Raw genomic sequence first — 22430 nt, forward strand, 5'->3', positions numbered from 1 at the left:
TTATGTGGATGTTAAAGGGCATAAATTAATTCTGTCAGATTAAATCTGTGCTGATTGAAGGTCACTGCCATTTTCATTTTAGTCCAAAAAATTGAATGATTCAATAATCTATACAAGGCATCTTGGTCATCTGACTTATTTATCTCATGTGTTGAATTTATGATGGCAGTTAAAGCCAAGTAACACATCTCATCATGCTACAGAAGAAACTTTGACATACTGGTGAGGACACAATACATTATTCATTTGACCTACCGATGGCATTTTACCCAGAAATAAATTTTTGAGGTCCCTTTCGGTTGACATTCTGATCTTTCTTGTATGTATGTTTTGTCCAAGTCTAGACAACATTATATTTTGTGACGACTTCCTCCATCCTTCCATCAAAAGCCATTATCAATAATCTATTTTGAACAACATGTGCAGGGTCGTGATGATCTCTAGCTAATCCCACAAGCATAGATTGTGAGGCAGAGTACCCCCTGGATGCGGTCATAAAATAAATACCGTACTCACAGATAATGCATAAACACAATAGTGAAACACATGTGGCTGGACTGTGAGAGGAAACCAAAGCAATGTGAGTAAACACACTCCAGTGTGGGATAAACATGTAGACTCACAGAGGCATATTCAAACCCATATTCCCAGCACTATTGTTGCACCAACATGCCACATGTTGAGAACTTTCTCAAAAGAATTAAGGATTTCGGAGCTTTACACTTTTTACGTATATGTAATGGACGTGTAATATCCACACAATATCCATGCAATCAATACTTTAATTTTTGCAAAAAGAAAAAAAAAATCCTCTTTAGGGTAATAGCTGCAGTTTGTACTACTCCAGATGAGATCTTAACTTTTTGCTCTTCTTTTGAATGACTCATCTGCCTCCACTTATGGATGCTCAACGGTTCTTGTGGGTTATTGCAAGCTCTCTATGGCTTCAATGGCCACTCTTACAAGTTGAGTTTATTATGTTTTATCCAAGAGCCTTGACCATAACTCAGTCCAACTGCCTGACATAGAATGTAATGACTTTCATTCATTCTGAGTAGTTACACCATCTCATTAACACAAAAATCCCTCTAGATTTGGAGTATACTATGTGTCACACTCACTCAACACCTTTTTATGTTCATTCAGTTATAAAAAAATACTTAGTAAATTACAAGGTACCTTTACTCAAGCATGAAAATATGCGCTGAACATTTACATTTTGTCATTAATGCGATAATACATGTTGCGCTTTATTAGAAGGTGCCAGGTCTTATATTAAATATTACTGGAGCAAACAGCAAAAGAGTGAGGACAAATGTTGTTTAATCACATTGGATTTGAATGGATATTCAAAACAGTATTTTAATTGGATTGTCACACACTGGGCCTTTGAGATCTCTGTGAAATTAAATTGAATTGGAGGCCAATAACAGCAATCATTTCAGACTTCAGCATCATGAATCACTCTTTTGGCCAGAGAAGCTGTTGCTGAAATGAGCACTTCCATTAATACCTTTCAAAAATTCAAACCCAGTTTAGTTGGTATTAATTTTCTATTTATACGATAATCTTTGAGCTGATTGGGGAAAGGATTCTAATGACTTAATCAGTCTTGTGAATTACCTGGAACAACATATGTCTCAAAAATATTGCACATTCACTGTTCGCGACTGCCAACAAACAGACATTTTATGAAAAAATGGATTTAAAAAATGGATTCTAAAGGGCATTGCATACAAGAGAAGGAAAGTGGGAGAAAAGGTTTTATTTAAACAAACTACAAAATAAAATTTGAAATATGACATATAAAACATGACACATGAAAGGTTTTTGTCTCTATTCAAATCTTACAGAACAGATCTGCAGCATCTCTAAAAATGCCCTCTAGAGAAGCATCTGGGGGTGTGGGGGAGGGGCATTCTGGGGTGAAAGCTTGAAGAGTTTGTCCCCTCCTAACCCACACACATTGTCTGAAACCGCTTGTCCTAAGCAGGGTTGCAGTGAGCTGGCGCCTAACCCACAACACAGGGCGCAAGGCTGGGGGGGGGACACACACCCGGGATGGGACGCCAATCCATCACAAGGCACCCCAAGCAGGACTCAAACCCCAAACCCACTAGAGAGCAGGCACAGGCCAAACCTGCTGCGCTACCATGCCACCCTCCCCTCCTAACTTTCCAGTTAATTTCTTCGGCATCGGCAGTGTGTGGGTGGAAAATGGTGCATCTGCTGCAATCAAGATGCTTATGCGAAGGGGACGGGCTATGTGGGGCATCCTTATAGCTGCCTGGCACATCTGTCAGTAGGGCAATAATTAAAGTCCCGTTCTGGTTAAGTAGCAGCGGGTGCCTGGCAGGGCACTGATCTCCAAGCACCGCTGACTCTTCAGCTGCCATACGGCACCTTCAACCTGCCTTCAACTTGGGGTTCCTTCGAGACAACCCAATCAAGCTCTTTAACATTTTTGCTTTGATACAGTAGTTTGTTTATTTCAAGGGCACTGCTAAAGGGTTAGTTAGTCGTAATTATTACCCACAGTACCGCCAGTGCAGTGCTTAAAGTGTAACCTTTATTCACCCAGGCAAGGTCAAATAGGAAGGCTGTCTCATAATCACGATGTCCTGGGTTCTCACAAATTAGCACCGTAATAGCCCTTGCACTGTGGGAGGAGCCTGAATTTCCTGAGATCATCTTTGCCCATGTGGGAGGGAGGCTGTATTTCAACCTGTACTGCAGCTCTGATCCAACAAATATATCCACTGAGTAGCTGTACTACAGAATAAACAAATCTTGGCCATCCATCCATCCATCCATCCATCCATTGTTAATAAGAGTTTCTCCAAATGTGGGGTCTTGGTGGTCCAGTGGCTATCCTGGCACCATAAGGTGTGAGGTACACCTTTCACAGGATGCCAGTCTATTGGAGTGCAATGACAGTTCTTTTTGAAAAAATGAATAGTGTAACATCTGTATTAGTTGTACATCTGACACATTAATTTAATATGTGCAACACTTGGCATAATTAAAAAGTTGGATATCCTAATTAAGGTCATATGACTGCCAAACAAAACTGCTTCATCAAACCCCTACTTAACAAGGAGTCACATTTGAAGGGAAATCTGCAAATTACGGATTCGGGCAGATTCCTCAAAAGACCGTTGCATCACGTATCAGAAGAACTTGTCACCTTGGCCATTGCTTGAGAATAATTAGAGCACATTTTAACATAGAACATGTCCAACATTTAATTACACTTTGTTGCTTCCTTGTGATTTATTAAACATTCGCAGGCTGAGGTGGTCTCATGTGTTCCAGGCCTCAGTAATGAAGCAATGAAGTACTGACGGACTTAAAAGTTTTTAAATTTCATTGTAGAGTTATGCTGTAAGACCAGAGTGAATGCCATTGAGTTAAACTTAATTAATGTGAGTTTTTGAAGGAAGGGAGGGCAAAGAAGTCGTATGCCAGTGCCTTCTTAAACACATCTTTGAATTGCAAACACAGAGAGAATATAAAAACTCTCCACCCCTGGAGCCAGATTTTAGCCTGTGTCCAAACACATCACTTGGCATCTGCAGTGCTATACCTCAATGTTTTAACACTATCACCCCACAATAAAGGAAACTGAACCTTACCATTATATACTGAAATTGTAATCAGTGCAGAAAATGTTTAATGATGCAGTTACACTTCCTGGTGTTCCATGGAACCCTCATCCTTTTTCGCTGGATATGTTGTGGTTTACGAAAAGCTACGGAAGGCATCATCTTCGGCTTGTCAGTCTAGAAGATGGAAGCGAAAAATAACGGCGGTATGCCACATGGATTTTGCTGCATCTCGATCCCTTGAAAATGTTCAAAGCATGCTGATCAAAGGTGTGAGATTTCCTCTGGCCCCCATAGGAGGAGCCGCCTTGATTGAAAAGCTAGAGGCACGGTCAACATTAACAGAAGTGGCCACTGAAATTTTATCTGCCGATACGTTTCTTTTCCCCTGGCCCAACATACCAATCAGAAAAAAGATATATAGATACAATAACTGGTTTGTTTATTTCACATTTGTACATCATCCACAATGAGGCCTAGGCTCGTTACCACTATTTACCAAAAGGGGGGGAGACTGCTTAAATAATAACTGCTGTTTTGCCAAAAGACCCAGTCTGGGAAGAGACAATAGGATTTGCTTGCTTATGTACAAATGTGTGTGTGTGTGTGTGTGTGTGTGTGTGTAACTGCTCCTGCTTGATGAAAGCATTGCTGAAGGGTCTATTCCCCTTAATTCTTAACAGTGAGAAAGAATTTCTGTTTGTTACATATCAGTATCAGACAGGAAAATTTTAATGACTCTGATTTGTGAGCAGTTAATATGGGATTTTCTGTCTTACAGTTTCGGTTCTAACTTAGGAAACGTCTCTCTCAGTATGATAATTTGTTCAGTGAAATATCCTTCAGAAAGAGATGTGTAGTAATGAGCATAAGAAGTCTTTTAGTGAGCGTAGTGTACGGTGAATTGTGTCAGCAGGTCAAACGGCTCTTTCTGTACATCTACATTGATTTTTTTTTTAACAAGAAAAAAATAACACTGTCATATAAAAACATTTCCGTGAGAGCTATTCTAAATTAAGTTTGTTTATATTCAGAAATTAGCGCTTTGGATAGCAAATAAGTATGACGTATGATGCGGATGAGCTATAGCGGTAGAAGAGGGCGTAGGGGTTAGGACTGTTAACTTATAATTGTAAGGTTCTTTGTTCGCATCCCAAGCCTGTTTTACGACCCTTCATTTGCAGGTACATATCAATGAGTAAATCACAGTAATCAATATCTCTCTCACTGTGAGACAACTTAGACAGAGTCATTCACGTAAAGGATAGCTTATGTTTAATATGTTTGCAATGTGAAGGGGCAGCTGATGGTGTAGTGGTGAGCCTATGGCTCTGAAGGTTGCCAGTTCATAGCTTACCTCCAGCTGTAGTACCTTTGAGCAAGGTACTTACCCTAAATTGTTCCAGTAAAATTACCCAGCTGTATAAATCGGTACATAATTATGTGTAGCTTAATACTGTAGTTGCTTTAGCGAAAAGCATCTGCTGAATGAATGCATGTAAATGTTTGCACCAAGATTCTATGTGGAAGTGAATTTTTGATTTGTGACACTTCTGTTGTTCCTCACAGTGGTTTGGGGACCTGGTGACACCAGTCTGGTGGGAAGACGTCTGGTTGAAGGAAGGCTTTGCCCACTTCTTCGAATACGTGGGAACTGACTTTCTCTTCCCAAAGTGGAACATGGTAAGAACATTGGTCTTGTTGTTGCTCATGCTGCTACTCATGTTGTTTTGTTGTTCTGCTGTTGGTAATTGCAGTTGAAGAAATAGTGTTTACTGTTCCTGACAAATATTGTATGGACCCTTGAGTAATTTACAGATGCCATATGTGAGATCCTCGCTTCAGCGTGCGAATTGTTTCTGATCTTGCCAGAAGGCAGCAGCTGGTATCTGAAGCCTGTCTGTGCATCTTTTTTTCTCTCTGTGGCACATTGGGCACGATGTGCATTGCAAATGACCAAACTATACTAGTATGACCCAATCCCTAACCCTACTGTCCAAAGTGACAGCTGAAATAATAAAGGTTTGTCACCTTTCTCAAGGGTACAGAAGCAAAGCTTCCCTTGGGACTTGACTCAAGAACTTCTTGTTTGCAAGCCCACATGTTTACCCTCATGCACCGTATTAATGTAAACCCCCACGTAGGGAAATTTAGAGTGAAATCTTTTCAAAATAATATATGGACTATGTGCAACATATGCAATATTTGAGTGCCATTCAATCTAATATTATTGCAAAGAAAATGAGGAGATGCTGGATTCCTAGACAAGCTGTCACATTGTGATTGAATTAGGGATGACATGTTCCAATTGTGCAGTGGAACATTTTTATAATTACATTTTATGTGTCGGAATTAGAAAACCAATGTAAGAGAAAGGCCGTGCTTTCTTTGCAGAATCACAAATTGCTATGTATGACAATGTGATTAAGATACTGGATAATAAAGGGAAGTAACTGTCAACTAAGTGTATTGCTGAGATGTACAAAAGTGGTTATTTAGTTAAAACTTTTTCATTATGTGCAAACTAAAAAAGTGAGACTTTTAAAAATTTTTATTCAATTTTCTTTGATTTAAATTTGTTTCATAATTTGAAAGCAACTTTTAAAGGGAAAATTACACTTTTTCTGTGGGTCCTCTTGGGGCAAATAGCTGCCATTCATGGTTTTTGAAGGGGACAAAAAATATCATCCATGGGAGGCCAGAGGGTATCACATTATCAGAGCATTAATTTTTTTTTCGTGTCACTCACTGTATTGCACCCAGTAGAGTAAGTCGCCTTTATACTCATTCAGAATCGTACTGTTAAAGCCGTGAGGTGCTCTCCTTAACCGTGAGCCTGTCACGTGGGCTCCTTCTGTGCCTGTTAAAGAGGAGTGCAGGCAGTTAGAGGAGAACAGATGGACTGGAGTAGTCCTCAAGGGGTGCCTCTCAGCCCTCAAGCAGCCCGGGAGCCCTTGATGGAGTGGAAGAAACTCTCTCACGAGGGTTCGAGACCCCTTCCACCTCGCTTTCGAAAGATATTGAACAAACTCAACGGCTAACTGGGACTTTTCAGAGTTGGCACATGAAAAGCACACTGAGTCATCACAAGGTCACACTCGGTTGTCGTGACACATGGAACAGGATATGCAGTTCTTCGGGACACTTGTTTAGTGTTTTAGTTTTGTTTTCTCTTAAAGAGGCAGCAGACAAGTACTGTAATAATTTTTTCATGGGGTACAAAATAGCGATCAGTCTGAATGTCCAAGAGTACAAATAACGTGCAATGACGCACAAAATTACTTGCTGAGTTCATGAAATTTATTAACCCACTCAATGTTTGCATGACAAAAAAGGCTTGATCTTCAGGCTTCGGATCTGGCGGAGGTGGCCTGCAATGGAGCGATCGTGATCCATGGCCTTCTTTCCAGTTCGTTCTTGGACGAATTCTGAGTGCTTGGCTGATGCATCCCTCTCTGCGAGCTATAATTGAAAAGACGCGTTTCAAACCTTCTGAGCTCTTCAAACGGAGGATGTGACTCACACTTCATTAAAAACGAAATGTACATGAGCCTTTTGATTTTTTTTTCTAGTCCCTGCCAGACAGCATGGTGAGCATACAAGTGCGGATCCCCAGTGTCTCCTTATGACACGCTGACTTTCCCTATCATTGTAAATGTTACACACTGATGAACAAAAGCTTGTATGGCTTATATTTATATCACAGTGGGAAATTAACTCTTTGGTGTTCAAGTCTCTGTGGTTAGTGGATCCTATAAATTTCCCAGCAGCTCAGTCTTTGAACCCACTGCAATATTGTTTGACTTTTTTTGATGCCACTTTTCATTTCACCTTCTTTTCTCCGTTTCTCACAGTTTTATTGCTTGCATGCATGGTGCAGTAGTAGCTTACTTTGTTCATTTAAAATGAAAATGATGAGTAGTCTTTCTTGTCAGAGTTGAAATGGGGAGCGGGAGTTTTGGAAACTACGGAAACCACGCTGTTGTGTTTTGGAGGTGTGTTTTCAGTGGCTGAGGCTGATAAATTTCACAAATTTATCTTCGGGCTCCAAAATTCAGCTGCATTTGGCAGGCGACTGGTATTGGTTTCCCACCTTGGCTGCTATGCAGAGGAAACAGGAGGTGGGAACAAGGCGCTCTCCATGAATTGCTCAGAATACCTGTAGACTCGCAGGACTCCAAGATCCAAACCTAAAGAATATTTTTGTGCACCTCAGGCAAGAGAAGAGGATGGGCTAAGATCATACAGCCGTGATCTACACAGACCATCTGTTGAGACAATCTCTAGTGTTGTGGATATCAGAGGCATTGATTGGCATCGATCACCTTCATTTGTGATGCGACACTCTGTGGTGCTTGTTATAATGGATGTCGATGTTGTTTTATGCTTAAAAACAAGGCCGTCATTCCATTAAATACTGTCAACAAACAGCTGTGTCTATGGCCTCTTCTGGGGTGGTTGTAGCTGCTGCTGGATCCAGCTGCTGTGAGCCTGAAATGTGAGCTAGTCTGACAGCAAAGGCTGCTCGGCATCTGCGTCCCATGCTGATGTGTACAATTCCTAGATGTCCCGAGGGAAGCCAACTGGAGTTCTCTTAATCTGGATTTGCTCATGCTCGATAGCCACAAAAAAGCTGCGGAGGGAAGAGAGGCACTGCTTTCCGAAAACTGGCGTGTCATCAACACGGTGTCACTTGTGCAGTTGTTGTCACTGCAGTTGTGCAGCAGATCATGCCTGGAAGTGTTTCAGAATGAAGCCCGGGGCCCAGCAGGAGTCGGCTGTCTGCCGGCTCTCCATGACCTGCGTGGGAGGAGGCACATCACTGTGATAAGGTCCATCACTGTAGATATCAGAATCAGCAGTATTCGGTGGCAGTTGGGCATAGGGTCAGGGTTTGGGGCTTGGGGGTAGGTTTTGGGCCAGTCCCATCTGAACGCTCACCCTCCTGGTAAGTGCCCCCCCGCCTGACAAAGCAATATATCAAACTGAGAAGCCGATGGAAGAGGAGATCAGTAGGAAAAAAATGGAAGCTGACCAAACCTGTGGACAGGCATCTTGCACTTGCGAAAAGCCAGTTGTTCATGTAACTCAGCGTACTTGTTAGCAGGATTAATGAACCAAGCATGTGCCCACCTGCTTGCCTCTGGAATATTCTTAAACATCTGTGTAATAGCTGCTTTGCAGGGCAGTGAGAGGAACATCTGTGCTGGTCTTTTATTTCCCCTTCAGAAACTCTTAAAGAAGCAAAATAAAATCTAAAATCTCCTCCAAGCTGCAGCTCTCCAGGTATTTCTGATTGGCTTCTGCATGTGTTTCTCTAGGCGCCCGCGTTCACTTAAGCTCGAACCCAACGCGTGCGAGCAGCGCTGGCCAAAGAGCTGAATGAGGGATGATCAGAGTGAAATACCCTGTTGTGAGCACATATGGTCCAGATTGAGTGAGCCCCTAACCTCATAATAAGGCTGTGCCGCTAACTCGACTTTGACCTTGTTGCTCCTGCTGGTACAACCAATCATGTCTCTATCAGACGTGAAATTTCAGTCCCACACAAACGGCCGAAAGCCACTGCTTTCCTGCTCTCTCGTCACCTGTCCTTATTTTTGAAACGACATTTAGGTGAGAGAAACAGGTTTTCACTAATTCATATACCGACTACACCGATATAGTGAACGTTTGTAAGAAGAGGCACCTTTTTTCGGTTGTGCTGCCAAATGTTTGACTCTTTCGTTTGAGATTTGTTTGAAGAAAGCGTAATATTTGTTTGTGGCTATTTACGTGTGTTCATGGATCCGGATTGCTGGCACCATCATTACTTCCAGATAATAGAACCTTACTTTATTTCCATTTAATGCAATTTCAACCACCTTCATTCCTGCACAGTTTGTTTTGAGTAACGGGAACACGCTAATAGCCCACAAATTGCTCATTACTTCTGAAAGCACTCAAGAAGTTCCTTTGTCATTTACTGCACCTGCGTACATGGGTGAGTGGCTCTTTGTCTGGAGGGAAACAGTGACGAGTACCAGTCACGTTAGCTTCACTGCTGTTCCAAAGATGCATTCTTCTGCCATAATGATAAAAAAAAAAAAAAAAAGATGTATTATCCCAATATTATTAAGTTCCTTGGTTTTTATGAATTCATATCCTAAAGGAAATAATTAAATGGAAGGATGTGACATTATTTATAGTGAGGCAATTGAATCATTTTTATTAATGTTAACCTGGTGGATATAGAGTATCGATGATGTTCATTTTAATACTTTCTTCACCCTCTTTTCAAACTCCTTTGCCTGCATTATGCATTTCCTTTTTTCTAAATCTTTTGCCCTCATTGCAAAGTCCCTCTTTCTTTTCATCTTCGTTTGTCAGGTTGCTAAGTTGTTTATCTCTATTGGTCGTCAAATATCATTACATGTACCTAAATGTTTCTGTAGACCTCAGATTTTGTATTTGCCGTTAGTTTTGCGGTATTTCGTTGTTAGTTGCACAGACTGCAGCTCTCTGGTTTATGTCCCATTGCAATAATTAGCAGGGCAGTATTTAATTTAATTTAATTTAATTTAATGCCCCGGTCTTTTGCCCTTTAATGGCCATAGGACATTTATTGAACATCATCCATATTTTTAAATATAGTCACACAAATAATGAATTAAAACAGATTTGACTACGATTCAAAATGAGGTAACAAATGATGATCAGAGATATTGACGTGATAAAGGAGTTTTAAATTAAGAAAATGATGTTTCAGATGAGGATAAAGAATGTGTGCAAAAAAATTAAATGGATACTAGTATTACAGTTAATTAATAATTACATTTGTTTCTGTGTAGCAAGTATGGTGTTTTTAATGCATTTACATGTTGACTACAGTTGGGTTTGTGTTTGCAAGTAATAAAATTGTTCTAATTATTGAAAGCAGAAATAGCTAAAAAATCTTTACATTTAAGTTTATGAAAAATGTAGTTCTAACATAGCTGAAGGAAAGTTTTAATAAACTATGTATTATTACTACTCAGGCATATAACCTACCCTTTTTGGCAGTTGCCATGCCAACTGCTCTGTTTTAAATAAGAGAAAGTCATGTATGGAATATTTCATTGAGAACCAAATGACGTTTAAGATTCGAATCTGACATTTAAAATTCAAATAACTGCAATTTTACAAGACGTGTAATTTTTGCATTCTGACACGACATTGTTTTTTGAGAGCTTGTCAGTTATTATTAACTGACTGCCATGCAGAAACAGACTTTTTTTAAAATCTGTTTGCGACAAGGGCAACGGCACACTGAGGAAAGGAAAAAAAAAATGGCTTTGATTTCTAGAAAGGAGCAATGGCAGATGTTTATTTAAAGATCTCATGAGATGTTATGGTTTCCAGCTCCTTAATAAAGCCCATTCTGCATTTTCGTGTTCTTTATATGTTGTTAGTCTCAGTAGATAGAGGTTATATAACTCCTTCAAACACAGACAGCTGACTGTCAAACACCACTGAGCACACAACTTAGTTCACATCCGCACAGGAGAAACTGACATCCTCTCCACCTCTTACAAGTAAGAGTAATGAGTCTTGACAGCAAAAGAGCCATGAAAAGGGTCATGCTGCTGAGCTGGGCTGTTTGTAGGGACGTGGGCTTGGTGGATCTTTGAGGTTTGGGGTGGATGTGGACATTTGTCTTCAGTTCATTGAAATGCTCACCAGCAGTATGGTAGGACATTATTATTATAATTATTATTATTATTATTGGTGGGCAGAACTATGACACTCCTCTCTGAATCAGCCTACAATTTTAAACTATTCACAACATTTTATCGTTTTATATAGCCTGGAATTTTTTTACTTTATCACTTCAGGGTGAGTACCTTGGTCAAGGGTACTATAGCAGGAAATGAGTCATACCTGTGATATTCCAGTGCAAGGCAGCAACTCTAACCACTCCATGGCCTGCTGCTCCTTGTTGTTATGATTATATTACGATTTTTATAATATCACAGGTACATTTTTAGCCCACCAGGATTGAAGTCCATCATGTGCCAAGCAGCTGCCCATGTGATCTCTGGCTCAGGCTGCAGTGGTAGCGCCATTGATGACCATCCCTGCCATGATTGAAAAGACTGACCTCATCACCCTTTTTCACTCCACGGTGTGTGTAGGAGAAGCAGCGCTTTCTGACAGATGTCCTGCACGAAGTGATGCTTCTGGACGGCCTGGCCAGCTCCCACCCCATCTCCCAGCAGGTGTATCAGGCAACTGACATTGACAGGGTGTTCGACTGGATTGCATACAAGAAGGTACCGTCCTCTTCTTCCACTCATTGACTTTAAGTCTGTTCCAGTGGGAGACTTTTGATGTGCTTGAATGGCACCATTGTGTTTACATTTACATTTACATTTATTAATTTAGCAGACGCTTTTGTCCAAAGCAACGTACATCTCAGCAAAAGTACAGTTTATGCATTACATTAAGAGAAGGAGACATAGCTGCAGACATGAAAGTCTCAAGCAAACCTAGTTCGTTACCACTTGCTGCACCGAGGTTCATCGTGTTGCATTGCTAACGGAGGATATACTGAAAATGATTATGCATGAAACAAACTCTTATTGTTCACGCCATCAGTAAAGCATTTCAATACATTTATACAATTATACAATTTATTCAATACATACTAAGGGAAGTGATTATAGATTCAATTCATAACTGAGGAAATTATACTTACTGTTCTTTCAAAATGAATGGACTGAATTAAAGGAATTCCCCAGGCAATGTCAGGGAAAGCGCAAGATTTGTTGTGACCTTAAACTTAACCTTATTTATTGACATAACAGCTGAAAGCAGTTGAAATGGAAGACTTTGTGTGGCAACTTGAATCAGCTCTCATGTTGTAGTTCAGACATTAAGCAAATACCCTCATGGAGCAACGTTATTTCTCATCGTCGCTTTCGTCCAGTTTAACGTCACTCAGTAGATATAGGGACCCAGGGTTAAAGGCGACTAAAAGGTCAGTCATCCTTTTGGGAAGCCCTTCAGGGTAGAGCACCCCCTGTTGGACCTGGCTCTATGTGTTCTTTTAATGGAAGCCCCACCTTATGTTGACCACCAAGCCCATTCCGTCTTCCTCCTTAGCAGTAAATTAGACGTCTCTAATATATCCTTCCTTACTTTGTGTAAGATGCCGTTGTTGGCTGAACATTTCACATTAATATCACTAGTAACTTTTCGGTGTGAAAGCAAAGTATAGGAAAATAAAGCATTTGTTTGTTGACATGGCAGATATGCTGTGTCCGGGATGGGCTGCAGGGCTTCATGGCTGTTTTCCTTCCTCTTCTTCTCTTCCAGGGAGCTGCCTTAATCCGGATGCTGGCGAACGTAATGGGCCAGCCGGTGTTCCAGAGGGGTTTAAATGTAGGTGAAGCGCTGGTCTTCCTCACGCTTCTCTCTCGGGGGCAAAGTTCTGCTACTGGGCTTTAAACACTGCTTCATTTCCTTCTGCAAGCAGGGGCAAAACAAACAGAAGTGAGATGTCAGCTCTGAACTTCATGAAATGTATCTCCTTCCTCCCCGAATCACTGAGCCATAATATACCCAGAATACACTGGTGCAGGAAGATGCCTCCAGGCATGGAATAATGCAGGCAGGAGGGCTATAAATCATGCATATACTAGATCGCAGGCAGATGCCAATGCGTGCTTTTACTTAGAGTAAACCCCAAACCCCAGGTGGGTCATTCCCCATTCAAACCATCTGGAGTGTTCACCCATCACCCAGCATGGATGGATTTCCACCAAACCCCTTGGATGGCCCATTTCTCATCAAGGTTCTCACTGTGAATGGTGTGCAGTGTCTATCCCTAGCCACGTGTGAGTGATTTCCAGTTCAAACCCTTTGGCCCCCCTTAAAATGTTCATCAGTTCCTACTCTGAGACCCATGGGGTGTCCTCAGATGGCATTAGGTTGGTGATTCCTCATCTGCCCCCAGCTCAGCAGTTCCCTGAATGGGTCCTCACTCGACATCTCCCCTACTACAGTATACCGTTTGTGGTGTGTCTGGTCATAAAACCCGGCTGACAGCAGCCAAACATATTTTGGTACATACACATACAGTGCATAGTGTATACAGCTACCCATCAGCCTTTGCTAAAAATCACCTGGGTTTTCATAGTATCACTCACACTCACATTTTATTGATATTCACTTGCCCCTCTCGGTGTTCTAGAGGCTACCCTTGATGCTGAGGGCAGAATGCTAGGCAGGGTATCCTCTCGATGGGACACAAGTCCACTTTTTTAGAATTTTTGTATTTTTCATGTTGGAAATTTAATGGAACTACATAGGACTACCAGCTGGTTTTCCTGCTCTATGATTGATGCATTCATACAGCTTTTAACATCCCTCTCTGCTTGATCTCTTGCTCCGTAAGGATATGCAACAGTGTACCATAAATGACTGTATGCTGCAAATCCTTTGAATTCTGAGAACGGACTGCACTAGGCTGGATTAACAAATTCAACAAAGGATTATTCTTTAATCCTATTGCACCAAACTGTAAACAAGGCTTTGGCGCAAACTCATTGTTTTAAATTAACCTGACAGCAAACAGTGCCTAAGCCCAGATGAGCGCAGTCGCCATTTGGCAGTAGATTTTACCCGGTGGTTTCTTTAAATGTCCCTCATTAAAGTGAACCTGCCAATGGATGCAATTGACAGCTAGTGTACCGTGGTAGCGTATCACTGTTATGCAGGGGACTCGTCCACACAGACGGGGAGACAGGCTGAGCTCATGCGGTCCGTGTCTGTACGCTGGTGCCACTCTTGAGCTGTATGGATGAGTGACCTCATTAGCGAAGCGCGGCCTTAAATAATGCAACGGGCTAAAGCGTAAAGAACTCGAAAAAAGTTTTGCTCTTTAAAATCTTCAAAGGCCATCGTCTTAAAGACTTTTCTGTGTTGCTTTCCTCTTCTCTGCTTTCCTTTTTCTAATTTACCTCGTTTTGCCTGTTTCGTCTCATGCTCCTACAGCGGACTATTCTTAGATTCATTCATTGTGAAAAGGGGAGATCTTTGTAATATTTTGCTGGCAGAGGCAAATTTTCAGCAATGGAAGTGGGGGGGGGGTGGGATTGTCAGAGTGGGAGTGTAATGGCACAGGCGATTTCGTCAGACCTTTGGGACGTAGTAATTGGAACCCGAGGCAAGGGCGATAACATGACAAGCAGCTGTAACTGTACACACAGTGGAAAAAAAAAATGGGGAAAGTTGAAGCATGATAAAGCAATGTTGGTTTTGTTTATTGCAGTGGAAGCAGTTACGGAGCAATGAATAATTATATATTAGTTCAATTATGCAATATGACATGTCTTATGAATAACAAAAAAACACCAGTCAGCTTATTTAATTAGTTAGACTGCATGATATTTATTGAACTTGAAGTCTTTTTTTATATATGTTGTTTATACTCCTGGGGTATGTAAACTTTTGAATCATTGTTTACTTTCCCACATTAAAAGCAACATGAAAATGGGAAAAAAGGAAATAAAATTTTATTTTACATACAGTTTTCTTTTTGCATTGTGTTTTTGCGGAGTAATTTAAAGGCACTTGAATGTTATTGCAGTAGGTTTTATGTGTCCGATAAAACTTTTGTTTTCATTTTTTCAGAACCGCTTGTCCCTTACGGGGTCATGGGGAACCGGAGCCAACCCGGTAACACAGGGTGTAAGGCCAGAGGGGGAGGGGACGGACGGGACGCCAGTCCGCCGCAAGGCACCCCAAGTGGGACTCGAACCCCAGACCCACTGGAGAGCAGGACTGCGGTCCAACCCACTGCGCCACTGCACCCCCTGTCACATTCTGAATTGAACATCTGCTCTTGAGTTTTCACTTTTCAAAATTTTAAAACCTTGTTTGTGAAGTGGGGGGGTGCAGTGGCGCAGTGGGTTGGACCAGGTCCTGCTCTCCAGTGGGTCTGGGGTTCGAGTCCCGCTTGGGGTGCCTTGCGACGGACTGGCGTCCCGTCCTGGATGTGTCTCCCCTCCCCCGCCAGCCTTACGCCCTGTGCTGCCGGGTTAGGCTCCGGTTCCCCACGACCCCGTATGGGACAGCGGTTCTGAAAATGTGTGTGTTTGTAAAGTGATGGTTTGTCACACCATCAGTTGTATACAGTTTGTAACAAATCGGAGATCTTTTGTTGTCTTTGATAAATGACAAGAATTTTAATCATATTCTTATTTTTACCAGTGCATTTTAAAGGATGAAAATTTGCCTGTAAGAATACCAGATAAAAATCAACATACATTTACCAATTTTTTTTAAAATCAAAAATTCTGCTATCCTTAACGGCCACAAAAATACACAAAAACATTTAGTACACGCAGTTTCTGTGACAGACAATTGCAGGTTTTCTCCATGTTGTCCAAAATCTCCTAATGTCAGTCTTTGCTGTTGGTGTCTATGGTAGATCATTGTCGTTGAAGTAAACATCTAAATTAATATATGTTTTAGGATCAATGCGTAGCACTCTTGTGCCAGGTGATCACATTATTTATTGTACAGAAATGGATTTCGTCAGCAGCAAAGCTCTGCTTTGGGTTACGGTCAAGTTAAATTGAAAAAAATCGCCGTTCCTGGGGTTGTCATCACCATTGCTTCCGTGAAAGAATCTGCCTCTGTGAATGAATGAATGAATATGTAGACCTTACTTACAAAGCATTTGTTCACATATTTTCATATTATTTGTGACCAGTTGCTGTTCCAGAGTAAGAAACACCATGACTTTGGTGAACACCTGAATACAGCAGAATGAATGAAACTAATGTGCTCATGTGTATAGAACTGAAATGTCGTTTCTTTGTGCGTGTGGCCTGTAGATCTGTGTTTTGTCCATTCAGGGCAACACCTACTTGAACTCACTGAAGGTGAACTAGTATTTAAAAGAGGCGGTGAGGGGCAACAGGTAGCGTCGTGATAACAGCTAGAGGACCCATACTTGATAGGGCAATCAGTGTAAGTATCTTAACACTGTAAGTCACTATGGGAAAACACCGGCAGCTAGATGAGTGAATTTGTGCTTCGTCTGTTGAAACAAAACCCTGTATGACATGCTTATGTGGCCAGTGAACGAGAATGAGGGATACAACGTATTGCAGAATAATGAAGGGAGCTCCAGCTCATAATATGATTAGGCAAGATCAGTTTAGATTTAGCTAGGTCTCTTGTATTCATTTGTGTTTGGGTTTTGCATAATGCATAACTTTGCAGCCATTCAGCCTTGTGTGGATCTAAGCACGTTTAAAGCAGCACGGTATTTGTAGAGGACAGGAACTCCACTGCAGGAGAGATTGGTCACACCGTGGTTGACATCGCGACCTCAATTACAGCATTCCATAATAAATCATCTTGCCCAGAGGAACTATATTTCATTCTGTGGGTGTGTTGAGTTACAGCATGCAGGAGCCTTTAAGTTAACTTAAAACTGATAAATAAATGAACTCTGTTAACACATCCGCTCTTCTGCTTGCTAATTGGCTTATGTTTTCATGTTTTATACACATCAGATCGGTGCAGAATCAAATGCTTCCCTTCAAATTAACAGTAAACAGTTAATGAGGGGCCGAAAATGAATAGCACCTCTTAAACAGTTTTCCACAATCACCAATTATTTTCATAAACAGTAGTGCAAGTAGCATATTACACATATGAAATCAACCTGGAATAACCTCTCCTATCAAGATTGCTGCCCAGTTTTCAATTACTATCATAATGACAGACTGTATCAGTGTTGCATTTGTTAAACTGTTGGTTGACGTAAACTTGCCATCACCTGCGAGCACAGTAAAAAGAAGTTGGGAGTGTGCTTTTCATTGAGAGCAATTGCAATAGGTTTTGCCTGTCAGGGCAAATTCTGTTGTTAAAAACGTAATTTAAATTAATTCAAGGTACTCCTGAAGGCTGTCTTGGTGGGTGATTATAATTCATTTTCAAAATATGTTACAAAAAAGCGGAAAGGAAATAAAATTCGACTTGCGTATATGTGTTGTTGGGGGAATGAGAGCTGAATTAATCATTTTTCTGATACAAGGCAAAAGCTATATTGGCAGAATGTTCCACTTTGGTTTGCTGTGGTGTGCCAGTCTATTCTGCATTACTTCAATCAAAGTACAATCCATGCACACGTGTGCTGTATAAATTTACCGTTAATCAGAAGTGGAATTGTGGTGTAAATAGGTCAGCTTAGAAGTATGAAAAGGCAAAGTGTGTCTTTCTATGTAATTAAAATTACATTTAGTTGCATCTCCACTTTCTTGCATGGAAGGCATTCTCCTCCGTTCTCATTAAACTTCAGAACAGTGTCAATAGTTCATCTCTGGCTTCAGGGTCACTGCAGTGAACAGAGCTCTCCTTAAATCCACTCGGGCCCCTCTCGTGAGAAAATAATTCTGCATTCCGGAGATGACTGACAAAGCTACGTTGAAAGAAAAGAAAACGGGGGGGAAAAAAAAAAACACAAAAGTGTGCAGCTCCACTTTTCTTTTGTTTACTTATTTGATGTGAGGCCAAATGAAAAGTGTTTCTGCCCCGTTCTCTTATTATGGATTGGGGTGTGTTGCCTGCAGTACCTGTCAAAATACCGAAAATAGCCTCAAAATGTAGAACTTCCTCCCTGCTGTGAAACCGTACAACTGCACAACATGGGCCAAAAACAAAGGTGCCTTCCTCCAGCGAAAGGCCTCTTCTGTAACACTTGTACGTGAGCTGGTTGAGTCTGGCTGAGCTCATTCAACTACATGCTGAGAACAAGAAAATGCAAACATCTTGGAAGAGAAATCGTTGGGTTTATCCTTAGTTTCACGCCTGGTGTGAAAGCGAGCAGAAATTTTCGTGTGGGAACCACCAGTGACTAACCCTGCCAAGGGTCTTGCAGGAGGACATCCCCCAGCTGGTGCTGGGGTGGCTCACGAGCCTTGGGGGGATAGACGAGGAGAGAAAGTGGTGCTTTTGGCTCACTTTTAATGTCTGCCTGGTACACTTCCAAAGCTACCCCCCCCAAGCTTAGTGCTGTACACAGATCTTTGGGGCCCACTCTTAGTCTGTCAGCAGCCTGGGGGCTGAAGAGGTGATGGGCATCATTCGTGGTCAGGCAAACAAAGTCCCGTGACCACGAGTCATTCCCACACGAAAAGAGACCGGACCGTTCTCAGGCTATCATTCGAAGACGCGTGATCTCCAGCAGTTCCTTCAACGTTGGTGCTTCTATTGGCACTTGGAAAGAGTGGGAGGTGGTGTGGTGCTTAGAGCGGCCGCCTTCCACTTAAAGGACTCATGTTTGAATCCCACCTGCTGCTGTAGTAGCCTTGAACAAGGAAAATATAAGGAATTAAGACCGCAGAAATTACCCAGCTAATTGGTAGATGAGTAGCTGAACATATTAAGTTGCTTCCAAGAAACGAGTCAGTGCAATCTGTGAGTCACACATCTGCAGCTATGTCTCTTTTTCCTAATGTAATGCACAAATTGTATTTTCTATGAGATGTGCATCGCTTTGGAGAAAAGTTTCTTCTAAATGAATAAATGTAGAGTACTGTGCAAAAGTTTTAGGCACTTGGGGAAAAAAGCTGTAAAGTGAGAATGCTTCCAAAAATAATGCTCTTAATTAATAAACTTCCTACAAAGGTCAGTAACAATCCATCGTCAATGACCGCTTGTCCCGAGGATGACCACCTTGTGTCTTGTTGCTGTACTCACTCTTGCTGTGGTGTAAGATCTGAGAGTTAAATTGCCACATCTTACAAAACCTCACATTTTCAGTATGGTTGTCCTTCGCCCAGTTTTATTGCCTCTATACAGCTGTTTCTGTTTCCGTTAATCGCTGTGCCATACAAAGACCTCAAGTCCTCTGTTTGGAAAGTGGTTTATTACTATTTTACTTTCTTTTTTTTTTAACAACATACAAAACCCTTACTGTAATACTGTAACTTTTTGCAAAAGGAATGCTTGGAAATCTAAAATATGCTCTTTCCCATTGACACTAATTCAGAAGACATTAAATAACCATCTAAAACCAATATTTTTGTGAAACATCTAAGTGCATCTAAGATTTTTGCACGGTAAATTCAATTCAATTTATTTTTAACTCTTTGGAGCTCTTAGGCGGTTGAGTTGTCAGGAGTAGGGAATAAAAACTGTAGGCGGAGATTGGAACTCCTGAACTCTCAGCCTTCAGTGCTTCTCTGTCTTACTGTCCAGGGGAAGTCCTCTTACTGTGAAAGAAAGGGCCTTAAATGTGGGAATTACATTTACATGTATTCATTTAGCAGACACTTTTTTTCTTTCCACCATATGAACCAATGTTCATCACACGAGTAGCTGGATAAGAGTTTATCTGAATATCCACGATTCCTGATTATCTTCCTAGTAATTATTATTATTATTTTTATTTTGAGATACATATAAACATTTGCATTACATTACAGGAGTAGCTGTTTATCCGGCCATGAGCTTAAAGTTAAAGTATATAAACATTTACACCTTAAATGAATTTGAGAGATCAGGGGCGAAGTGAGTCTGGAAGAGGTGAGTTTTAAGACTCGTTTTAAATGTAGACAGAGATTCAGCAGTTCTGAGTGAGAGGGGGAGGTTGTTCCACCAGAACAGAGTTACGGCAACTAGGTGTTTGTTAATGGTTGCTAGGTGTAAGTGCAGGTGTGTGTGGTGTTTTGTACATGGTAGTGCAAAGTGCTACACAGTGGAATGTTCATGTTACGCATTTAGATTAATGTCTATGTGTATGTGTGTGTTCTGTGTCCCCTATATTTTTAAATATATTTTTTAACATAGCGAATCATGTACAAATCCAGATCATGGAAGTAAAAAAAGCATATTTGGTTATGTCCGGGGATGAATAATATGCTTTGATTAATAATGAATATGATACATTATTTATGCTTCCATAGTTTATGAAGCAGGATGCTATTTTTGTTGAAGCAAATGCTACTTTGTCATCGACGCTTTTTATTGCCATTGTATTGTTTTTGTTGTGAAATGTTGCGAGAAAAAAAATGGGCCACAAAAGCTGGGGCGCAGTGTGCTGGTAGGGCCTGAACGCAAGCTGCACTGGCCGTTCCACTGCAGTGACCGGGCCTGTGGGCTGTGCCAGGGTGCGGTGAGGTGCCTGACGTCAGGAAGATAACGGCTTCCTCTCACACACGACACAAAGGAGTGCTGTGGTGGGCATCTACGCTGCTGCTCCTTCTTTTCATCTGGGATGTGCTGTTGCCTCTGTGTGTGTGTGTGTGTGTGTGTGTGTGTTTTTTCCCCTTCTTTTCAAAAGCACACAATGTAGGCCGGCTCCATTAAGGGCGCGTCACAGCAGTCTTTTCCCCTGGAGATTACTGTAAATCTCCCACAAACAGCTGGTAATAATTACCATAAATCACATATGTAGATGGTGTTGCACCGCAGGATTAGCTCTGTTTGGTCGGGATGTCCTGACAACAGCGATGACATCTCCAGGGCTCCCAAGCCTATGTGTATGTTAACTGTTGGCAAAAAATGTGTTTTTGAATGTGAAATGCGCTCTTCTTTGTTGCAGGATTACCTGATGACACATATGTACGGCAATGCTGCGAGAGATGATCTGTGGAACAAGTTTTCCGAGGTAATGTTTGTGTGTGCTCATTTCCAAGGCCTCAGTGTGGGGTTGTGTTTCATGGGCAGTTTCTCTACACATGGAGTCAAAGTTCTGCAGGACTCAAAACGTACATGGCTAGAATATGGCCACTACATCTACGCTCATAACAATAACAATAGCAGCAGTAGTAGCAAATAAGCATTAAAAACTGTAGATTTTGCTTAATTAAAATACAGGTGGTCCCCAATTTATGATGGTTCGACTTGCGATTTTTTTGACTTTACAATGGTGAGCTCACGATATACATTCAGTAGAAAGGGTACTTTTAATTTAGATTTTTTCCCAGCTAGGTGATACACAGAGTGATACTCTCTCGTGACGCGACAGCGATCCGCATTTCCCGGTCTATCACATGGAGGTGTGTATTAAATGTATTTTCGACTTATGATGGGTTTTGGAGAACGTTTTGGGGACAGCTGGTAGCGTGGTGGTTAGAGTAACTGTGTTTGGACCCAAAGGTTGTAGGTTTGAGCCTCACCTCCAGTTGTAGGACCCTTGAGCAAGGTACTTACCCTGAGTTGCTCTAGTAAAATTACTCAGCTGTATAAAGGGGTAAATAATTATAACCTTAACATTGTAAGTTGCTTTGGAGAAAAGCATCAGCTAAATGAATAAATGTAACTTTGTAAATCGGGGACCACCTGTATCCATCCATCCATCGTCAACAACCGCTTGTCCCAAGCAGGGTCACGGCAAGCTGGAGCCTTATCTGGCAGCACAGGGCACAAGGCTGAAGGAGGAGAGGACACAGCCAGGATGGGATACCAGTCTGCTGCAAGACATCCCGAGCAGGACTTGAACCCCAGACCTGCCGCATAATGTGCACTGGCTGAACCTGCCACACCCCCAATTAAAATCTTAAAAAATTATATTTATTTATTTATTGAAAGAGTTACCATATGTATTAGTTTAGTGGGCATTTCAGTATGTGAAGTTGATCTTTTGCATCTATAAAGTTTCAATTTGGCTATTTTCCTTCAGTTTATTAACACTTGTTCTATAACAAAACCAAGGACATACTTTCTGCTTCCTTTGTCACACATCAAAAAAACACTGATTGCCCGTACTGTTGGTCATTACTGAAATAGTAGAGTCCATTGTTTTATTATTGTTTATTAATTTGGCAGATTCATTTTTCTCCA

General features: G+C 41.3%; 1 protein-coding gene across 1 annotated transcript in view; it reads left to right on the top strand.

The window, feature by feature from the left end:
* The window catches only part of LOC108936360 (thyrotropin-releasing hormone-degrading ectoenzyme-like), a 117516-nt gene that overhangs the window by 58148 nt on the left and 36938 nt on the right, over positions 1-22430 (top strand). The window contains exons 5-8 of the mRNA XM_029248883.1: positions 5175-5288; positions 11759-11896; positions 12942-13007; positions 21190-21255. Of these exons, the coding sequence (XP_029104716.1) occupies positions 5175-5288; positions 11759-11896; positions 12942-13007; positions 21190-21255 (384 nt within the window). The remainder of the gene's footprint in view (positions 1-5174; positions 5289-11758; positions 11897-12941; positions 13008-21189; positions 21256-22430) is intronic.

Source organism: Scleropages formosus, chromosome 24 (assembly GCF_900964775.1).
Source record: "Scleropages formosus chromosome 24, fSclFor1.1, whole genome shotgun sequence".
In the NCBI taxonomy this organism is placed as follows: Eukaryota; Metazoa; Chordata; class Actinopteri; order Osteoglossiformes; family Osteoglossidae; genus Scleropages; species Scleropages formosus.